Source organism: Typopeltis vanoorti, chromosome 21, assembly GCF_054136105.1.
Source record: "Typopeltis vanoorti isolate ZY-2024b chromosome 21, IOZ_Tvanoo_1.0, whole genome shotgun sequence".
Taxonomy (NCBI): domain Eukaryota; kingdom Metazoa; phylum Arthropoda; class Arachnida; order Uropygi; family Thelyphonidae; genus Typopeltis; species Typopeltis vanoorti.
Window position 1 is genome coordinate 77,299,207 of NC_143569.1, and position 10,312 is coordinate 77,309,518.

Consider the following 10,312-nt stretch of genomic DNA (forward strand, 5'->3'; position numbering starts at 1 on the left):
CTCCCTGTCACATTCCTTCAAAATACATGGTGGTATATTATCAAGTTTCACAGTCTTATTAACATCAAGTTTGCTCAATTCTCCATATACCTCTTGCTCACTTATAGTCTCTCCTCCTCATCATCAACTGCTCTCAAACTCCATGATGCCACATTCACAAGAATGAAAAACCTTTATGATCTGCTCATTAAATATCTCAACTTCTGGTTGTTCTTCTACCATTTTCTACAATGAATATCATCCTTCCATAATCATTCTGGTTTTTTTTTTATTTGCTGGCTACATATCAAAAGAACTCCCTAGGATTCGTTTTGGCTTCATTAGCTAACTGCTGCTCATATTTCACTTTTGTTACCCTTACCAACCAAGTTACCCCCCTCCCCTCCTTGTCTGTTCTTTGTAACCTCATGGAATTGATTATTACCACTCCTTTTATGCTACCTCCATAATGTCTTTTTCTTCTGTGTATTGCATGGTTAATCTTTTCATTCATCCATCCATTTCACACCTACCTTGTTTAACCTTCTGACCTTGGAATACATTTTGACATTGCTTCTACTCTTTCCAGCCAACCCCTCATTCCATGCTACACCTGCAAGCTGTCTCTTGAACCTCTCATAACCACCAGCCTTGTAGTTCCACATATACTCTTTCTTCACACTGCTGATAACCACCCAGTTAATCACTTCATGGTCACTCTCACCAATTGGAGGGAAATTTGACACCTCATTTATAATATCTCTGGTGAGATGATCAAATCCAATACCCTCAACACTCATGTGCCCTCTATTACATACTGCATGAAGTAGTTGTTCCTCAAGAAACTCAATTTCTTTACTTCCAGTTGCTATCTCATCATTCCAATCTATATTGCCATAATTAAAATCACATATAATGATCACCCTTTTCTTATTTGCTTGGCTAACGTAATTATACATTTCATGGTCACTACCATCCACATTACCAGGTCTATAACAACATCTGACTAAGTATTTCATTCTATTCACCTCTATCTCACATACTGCCTCAAAACCGCTGTCACTATTTCCATCTTGCATCTCTGCCTTGTATGGACATAACTCTTTCTGTCATCAATAGCACTCCCTCTCCCTTTTTACCCTTTCTGTCTTCACGAAACCCATCATACCCTTCCATCTCTATTCCTGTCAGAATATCATCCTCATCCAACCATGTCTCACTTATTCCGACAATTCTTGGGTGAACAGAATTAATGCAACCATTTCAATGCCTTGTTTCTTGCACGTCTAACATTTGTATACAAACATAACAGCTCATTCCTGGATTCTATAGCAAGTTTCAATGATACCATTTATTAGATGTGACTTCTCTATACTTAAGCCATTTCTTTTTCTCCTTATTCATCTTAGAACTTCTTCAAATCCAACTATTTTCCCTTGATCCCAGGTCATTCCCTTCCCTTTTTTGTCTACACACACATTCACATCCTCTTGGAGCATCAACCTTTCTAATGCTGTTTCCCATCCTGAGCCTCCCTGTTACTCTTTTTGTCTTACACACTTGTTCTCACTCATGCTACGCTACCCACTTCTTCATTCATAGCCACCACTTCAATCTCTTCTTTTTTACTCTCCTGTTCTTTCACATTGCTTCTTAGTTGACCAGATTCATTCTCTTCACTCATTTCTCTACCTTCCAGCAGCAGTCTCTCCAAATAACTCACACCAAATTTCATCCTTCAAACTCATTCCACACATTAACAAACTGCGCTCCTTTCTCCTCGCACACATTTCCACTAACATATCATTCACAATCTGCTCTCTCTCTCTGCCTCATGTCATCATATTGCCTGCCATTTAAGAAGATTATCCTCATTTAGTGTTGAATACTCCTGATCATTATTGCCTGAGTGTAATATCTTGTATTTGTTGCTTAGAAAAATCTTACCTGTTTTTGTCTTATTTGTTTATGTTGATTCAGGATTTGTTCTAGTTGCAGTACATTAAAATTGTCACTTAATTTTGAGTATTTTCTTATTCAGTATGATTTTTTTAACTAGCTTCAACTATTTTTCTCATTCCATTATCTATTTCCATATTTAATGTATTTTACCTATTAAAAATTGTGCCTAAATAGGCTGTACTATGATTTTTTTGTATCGGTGTATTATCAAGGATGCAATTTAATATTTTGTTTTCTCGACTGCTTTTGTACTCTTATTATTTTAATTATAATTAAGAAAATTTATTTCTGATGAGCATAATAAAATATTTAGCTTATATTTCAATTAAGAAATTATATATTTTATTTATTTATTATTTTTTAATAGAATTTTCCATCCGTTGATATACATTCTCTATTGGCAAAAGCTGTAGAACTGCAATAAACTGTACAGTATTACAATTATTTTTTTCTAAGAGTATTAAAAAACAGGTATGTTTATTAAATTATTACTTAGATTGATTTATTTATATTGTGCTTTGTTTTTTGCAAAATAATTATGTCCTTATGTTAAGGATAATTTGCTCAAAAAAATTACCAAAATGGTTTCTAGGTTTCTCTTTGAAATTTGAGAAGCAATCTGAAGAAAAATGTACATGCGGGGGGGGGGGGGGGATATTACATATTTTTATGGAAGAAAAGCATTTATCTTTCTTCACAAAATGCCTAAGTGCCTATTTGTTTTGTTAGTACCTCCATCTTCAAATTATTCTGGTACTCTGTCTGGAGGGATTTTATTAAAATGTAATAGTGGTTACATTTTTATAAAACAATGAAAAAAAAGTTTCTCAAGCCATCCAAGTTTTTGTAACTATGGTATATATGTGGAGCAACTGTGTAGAGCTCAGTCAATAATAATGATCTTTAAACATGAGTTCCTAAGAGAGAACCATGCTACCTCCTTATGAGACTAGCTAACTAAACTTAAAGTAAAAAGTTTCTTTTAGAGTTCTTTATGTTCTGGATGAGAATGACTTTGTACTTAAAGATTAGTTAGCTCATATGGAGGTGGCAGGGTTCCCTTCTGGGAGCTCTTGTTTTTTGTCCTACAGGGAAGATGAACTCTCCAGAGAATATGCTCAACTTAGAAATAGACTGTGTGGGTGGAATTAGATGCATTAATTAGGTTTATGGTAAGCCAAGTTTGGCCCTGACAAGCCATAAGCCTGACACATTAAGAGGAAGATGGTAATATTTTGGATGTATACTAGAATATATAAATACTTGTGTTCATTTGGATCATTTTTATTGAAAAATTTGGTAATATATTTCTAACTGATAGTAATAATTCACCACTGGCTTGATAAGTAGAATTTTTAATAAATTTGATGTTGGCCAATACATTGAATGTGGAGTTCCAGGCATTGACTAGAACATGAATCTGCACAAAAACATTCAGAACCGAGGCTCACAACATGGGTTTCCATGGTAGGACCGCAATATGCAAGGCCCTCGTTACTCAAACCAACATGCAGCATCTTCAATTTGCACAAAAAGCATGTACGCTGGGACATGGAAATTTGGAAAGCTGTTTATAGAGCTATGAATCATGTTACACCCTCTACCAGGTAGTTGGATATGTGTGGCTGTGGCGATTGCCCAGTGAAAACATCTCTTACTAGAGTGTGTAACCCCATTTATATGCAACTGACCATTGTCTCTTTCAGCAAGACAATGCATCGTATTATAAGGTTGCTGCTGTGACTGTGTTGTTTGTGGACATAAACATCACTACAGTTGACTGGCCTTCACAGATCTCTGATTTAAACCTTATTGAATATATGTGGGATGAACTAGAGTGTTAGGTGAGGTCAAGGGACGTTCGTCCCACAACAGTCCAGATCTCATTACATGTCTACAGGAATAATTGTCCAAAATTCCTATTGATTGCTATCATATGCTTGTGGAAAGTATTTCCCATAAGATTGCTGCATCTATCGCAGCAAAAGGAGGTCCTACATCTTATTAAGGCGAATAAAATGTCATGGCTGTTTGTGCCTCACACTCTTGTGTCTGTTGACTCCTTTCTATTAGTGTATTTCATTTAGGCATTATAATTTTTGGCATGTTTATCAGATTGTTACAAAAGTATACCGCTATTTGGTTGGTTCTTTGAATAAGAAAAATTTGTTGCAGGCATCATAAATCTTGTGAAAACAATGTAAATGTCAAATATTCAATTCATCATCATCAATAATATACCCTTAGTGAAGAGTGTATAGGATATTATTGCATGAAGATGCATAGTTTGCATCATTACTAACTTCCCAATTGACAGTTGTCCTCCATATTAATCTTTGTCAGGATTTCAATATTGACAGATATTGTTCAGTTTTTTAAGGTTCTTATTAATGTATCAATTAACCTAGATTTTGGTCTTCCTCTGGACTTTTTTTAACCATCATGGCAAAAAACGCCTGTTTTGCTAACGTTCCCTCTCCCATTCTGTTTATGACCATACCACCTAAAGTTAGCTCTGCCCAGTACACTCCTGAATGCTAACAATGTCAAGTTCCTTCGTAATATCCTCATTTTTAATATGACTCTACTACTAATACCATCTTTTCACTTTCCTAATCTTTCTCAAAGATTAGGGAAGTGTTCTCATATCTATGGTCTAAAGTCTAATTGAAGTGGTTTATTTTTTCTAACCCAGCTCTCAGATCCATAAGATAAAATTGGTTTCAATACTGTCTTGACTAATTATAGTATACTGTTTTGACTAATTTCTCTTATTCCACATAAATTTTATTCATTTGACTTTCTGCTATACCAGCTTTGCCAATTCTGTTTTCATATTTAATTTGGCATCTTCGCTAAGAACTACACTTAAATGGCTGAAATGTTTTATTTAATCTGTTCTTCATTCAGGATGCAATTGACGTTTCCAGTGCTCCTGCCTATTTTTATTGTCATTTTATTGTTGATTTTTATATCAAATTTATTACAGCAATTATTCAATTTAGTTACAAATCCTGCTGGCTTGTACTTAATTCATTTAATAGTATAACATCATCTGCATAAAGTAGAACTGAGATTAATTAACATCTTCAGTTTTGATATCAGAGTTAATGCCGCTGTCATTCATAATGTGATCCATATACATGATGAATAACAGGGGAAATAATGTTCACCTTTATCTCATACCTGATTTAACATCAAACCATCTTCCTCTACCTACTCAATATAATCTCCCATTTACACCATATAATTGTAACATTATGAGCAGCTTTTCTCATGGTACCTTGTCATATTCAGATCTAGAACATTTAATATAGATCCTTGTTATATTCCTTTGATTTCTCAAATGTTTCTCTTTAAGTGAAAATCTTATTCTTACAACCTCTGTTGCCCTGAACCCAGTTTATTCATTTCCAAGTTTCTCTTCCACAATTTTTCTTAATCTTTTCTCAAGTATGCTTATATAAATCTTACCAGGAACATTCAGCAGAGGGAAATTCCTCTGTAATTCTCACATTCAGTTTTATTTCCTTTTTTATAGATTGGTACTATGAGAGCTCTGCTTCAACCATCTAGAATTTAACTCTCTCTCACCAGGCTTTCTAAATTATACATTGTAGCCACTATAAAACTTCTGGATACCTCCATATCTGAGCATTTCTTGTCAAATATCATTTACTACAGCTGACTTCCCATATTTCAAGTTTTTGAAGATTTTTCCTACCTCAGGTACTGATATGTACTCTTGATTGTATTCTATTTGAATGTTTTTTACCCACTTGGCTATTACTGCTTGTTTCAGTTAGCAGTGTATTTCAGAATAATTACTTCACGCATCTAGAATATATTTATCCACAGTTTTCATGACACTTTATTATCTTTGATTCCTTTTATGCTACTCTTTCCTTCATTTCTAAGCTTTTTCAAAATCCACTAGAATATTTTGCCACTTTCCTAATATTTATTTTCTGCATTATTACCAAAGTTTTCCCATTACTTTTGTTTAGCTAGTTTTACATGCTGCTTTACATTCTTACATATATTTCTGTGGATTTCAGAGTACTTACTAATTTACTTGCCAAGAACTTTTGATAGGCTTTCTTCATGTAAATTTCATTTACATGCCTCTCTGGCCAAATTAATGTTTCCTTCAGGAACTGTCACCTAATCTCTAAGGTTTGGTTCTTGTTTTCAAATTCTTCCATTTTTTCTTGAATAATATTTGTGTATTGGAGTCTACATTTCATATACAAAGCTGCTTGACTTTCTCTTTAAAACTTTCTTATACAATCTCATTGTCTAGTTCCCCATTTTGGTATTTGTTCATATCACTCTAGTTGATATTGCCTCTCATTCAAGAGGATTATTCTCATATTTAGTGTGTTGAATACTATATCTGCTCCTTCTTTTTCTTTATCATTATTCTCTGAATATAACATTTTGTATTTGTTTAGAAGAATCTCAACTGTTTTTGTTTTCTTTGTTTCAGTACCTATTATGTCAATCTGGGTACTTATCCAATTCTTCTGCTAGTTCCATTTCTTTTCTATTGATGCTGATATTGAGTTGGATTTTGTTTCATTAGCTTATTTTTCACTGTTCATTCTGATTTCCTGATTAGAACAGTGGAGCCTTGTTGAACTAGATGATGCCTAGCTGTCATAAAATTCTATCATATGAATTTTGATTTAAGTAAATAAGAATGCAGTTTGGTTGGCTAAATCCCAAATTGTCAGCCCTTTTGTTCAGTATCCAGGTTTACTGGGTGCACTACAAGATGATGAGGATTGGATATTATGTTAGAAGCCATGCCCTGGTCAGTTCTCCACTCTCCTTTAAATGGTTATGTGGGAGTCTCCTCCTAGTTATCCAGCATTCACTTAAGCGATCCCACTTTCAAATTATACCATGTATAAACAGTTGTAAGAACCTACTGAGTCTATTGTTTATGGAGTTGCATGCATATTCTTTAATACAGTAATTTCCATTTTTGAACCAGTCATAAATTTGAGACTGATGTACTGAAAAATTTCGCCTCTCCCATTATAATTCTTCTTTTATGGTTAGAAGAACTTGAAATGATATAGCCAGTTCTCACTGTAAAAAACTACTGAAAAGTGCCAACTGAAGCCCTATTAAGTACAAGCTATGCTGAAGAAAATTTACTATGACTTTTTGCTATAATCCAACCATTTTTTACAGGCATCATTTTTTCAGGACAGTTTGGAATGATAATAGTTCCTGCTAGATGAAATTTAATGAAATTTGGTATTCAGGATCACTATTAAATGTTGAAAGCTTAATTTGTACTGTTTTAAGGCAAAACAAAATTATGTCAAAGGATGTCTCCACATGCTATTAAGTTTTCCACAATGTAGATTTTAAAATATTTATGCTATCCCAATATAACATATAGCATGCATGAAAAACAATAAATCTACTTAGAAAAAAACAGACTGGAGACCACTTAGAAGATGGGAGGATCCTGTATTAAAGTTAGTAGAAGGGAAATAGAGGAGATTTTGACTCAGGATATACAGAAAGGTAGCATCTTTGCAACCTGCAATCATAGAGAAACTGAGGCTGAGAATATGGTCCATCATGGTAAAATGCTATCCCAATAATTATTTCAGCAGTGTGTATCCTTCTTTGTGATAACAGATGAATCAATACAGAAGTAGTATGTTTTGCTTGTATATTACTGTTGGGTATGTTTCATACATACGAGGGTGGTCTGAAAAGTTCTCGGCCTCGACCATATATGGCAACACTATTGACAAGATTTTTTTTTTTTTTCTAAGTTGGTACATCTGTCATAAGCATCCATGTGAAATTGCAAGTCATTCTATCAAGTAGTTTTTTTTTTATACAGCTGTCTGGAGCAAAAGTGTTGTCTGTATCCCTTGAAATGGATAAAATTGAGTATCGTTATATTGTGGTTATAAAATTCTTTGTAAAAGAAGGTTTAACGCAGAAAGAAATTCATTCGAAGTTCATAAAAGTTTATGGGCACTCTTCTCCTTCGTTTTCGAAAATTAAGAAATGGGCTGCCGAGTTTAAACATGGCCGTACCATCCTTGAAAATGATCCACAAAGGACATCCAAAAAGTGTAACAACACCAGAAATCATTGATCGAGTGCATGATATGTTATTGGATGACTGGTGAGTCAAAGTGCATGAAATTGCTGAAGGCATTTCAAAAGAACGTGTAGGATATATTTTGCATGAAGAATTGCAAATAAAAAACGTTGCGCAAGATGGGTGCCACGCTTGCTCAGAGCATATCAAAAATGCACTTGCATGAAAATCTCTGAACAGTGCTTGGAGCGTTTTAACAAGAATAAAACTGATTTTTTGCATCGATTTATTACTATGGATGAGACTGGATTCACCATTACACTCACCAGAATCCAAACAGCAGTCAAAACAGTGGATAGAAGCCGGTTGTTTAGCACCAAAGAAGACAAAGTCGGTTCCATCAGCAGGAAAGGTGTTTTGGGATGCTAAAGGCATTTTGTTTATTAATTATTTTGAAAAGGGTAAAACAATAACGGAATATTATTCCGATCTTTTAACTAGACTAGACGAAAAAATTTGTAGAAAAGACCCGGTTTGCAGAAGAAAAAAATCATCTTTCATCAGGACAATGCACCTACCCACAAAGGTTTTGGCAATGAGAAAATTAAGGGATCTACACTATGAATTGTTGGAACACCCACCCTATTTCCCAGATTTGGCTCCATCTGACTTCTATCTCTTCCCAAAACTAAAATTCTTCCTTGCTGGTCAGTGTTTTTTTTTTCGAATCAAGAAGTGATTGCAGCTGTAGAGGGGTATTTTGCAGATCTTACTGAGAACCACTACAGGGATAGGATAATGGCTCTGGAGCATCGCTGGAATAAATATATTAGTCTTAAGGGAGATTATGTTGAAAAATAAAAATAATTTTGAAATTATAAATTTGTTCTTTCATTGTTAGGCCAAGAACTTTTCAGACCACCCTAGTACATGACAGTACCATATCATCCTACCTGCTTGTGGATTCTGATATACAAGTTATTTACTGAATTTATCAATAAATTTCAGTTTTTGTTTAAAATTAATAATTCTCAGAGCATTTCCATACTTGACATTTTTTACATGACACATAAAATTCTCATGTAACTTTTAATAATATGCTAATATAATTAAAGAATTAATTTAAGAAGATAATTTATTGCATGTGAAATATATATATGTATATATATACAGGGCTTTTTTTCAGCTGGAATATGTTCCGGTAAACGTTTCCAGACCGTTCTGGCTGAAAAAAAGCCCTGTGTGTGTGTGTATGTGTGTATATATATATATATATATATAATTTGCATGTTTCAAATGCTATTTTTTTTTCCCTTTATTTAGATATGAAGTCTGTTTATGACAAATCAGAAATTATGTATAAAGTACCAAGCTGTGTATATCTACATATAAACAGCATTTGTTGTGGTGAAGACTATATACATAGTCTTGAACAACTAAGAAAACGGAAATTCGACATCACAGTGATAGATGTTCTAATGATGACAGTCCATGAGATTTTTTTTATTATTTTTTCTTTATTTTATTTTTTTATGCTGGTTGTGAAAATAAAATGTTTATTTAACACATGATTTTGGTTAGTGAGGAAGCCAGCTAATGTTAAATATCTCATGTATGTAATTTTCTACATATTCTCTGTATATAAAATATAATTTTTACAAGACAATTAAAAGCCCAATTCCCCATATTTTGTAGTTCTTCTTTTCAGGAATTAAATTTAAAACCTGATATCACTATAAATACCAGCACCGTTGAGAGAGAGAGAAACAATATATAGGATACAATGGGATAGTCATTTACACAAGGATGTCTTTCACTGCTGGGATGCAACATATCCTTGGTGTTTTCTAGAAAAAGATAGAAAAAGCATTTGGATTGATTTTGGTATTCCTGGCTCTTTGTTTGCAATTCCATTATGGACAACTTTGCTTCTTATTGCATGATGAAAATCTCTTTGCTTCTGTGTAACAATTCAAGTTTGGAAGGAAAAAAAAAAGTATGGGCAAAGGTAAATGGCTAAAATTCTAATGCAGCCAAATGTAAGGTAATGCGCTTCAGGAAAACAAGCGTGCACTATATCGATGGAACTGAACTTCGGGAAACTGATAAGGCCATGGACTTGGGTGTGGGTGTGGACAGGAGAGTTGAAGTTCAGGGGCATAGTGCAAAGGTAACCAAAACAGCACATCACTGGTTGTTGAAGAACACACACTAACAAGCAGGGATAGAGATGTTATTGTTCCCCTATATAAGACTTTAATAAAGCCACATGTGAAGATATGGAGGCGAGTG

At 34.0% G+C, this 10,312-nt stretch overlaps 1 protein-coding gene across 1 annotated transcript in view; it reads left to right on the forward strand.

Moving 5' to 3' along the window:
- LOC150095001 (TBC1 domain family member 13) overlaps positions 1-9,707 on the forward strand; it is a 247,989-nt gene extending 238,282 nt beyond the window's left edge. Inside the window, exons 13-14 of the mRNA XM_090411093.1 lie at positions 2,309-2,412; positions 9,344-9,707. Coding sequence (XP_090267219.1) covers positions 2,309-2,365 — 57 coding nt within the window. The 3' untranslated portion in view covers positions 2,366-2,412; positions 9,344-9,707. The remainder of the gene's footprint in view (positions 1-2,308; positions 2,413-9,343) is intronic.
- The last annotated feature ends 605 nt before the right edge of the window (positions 9,708-10,312 follow it).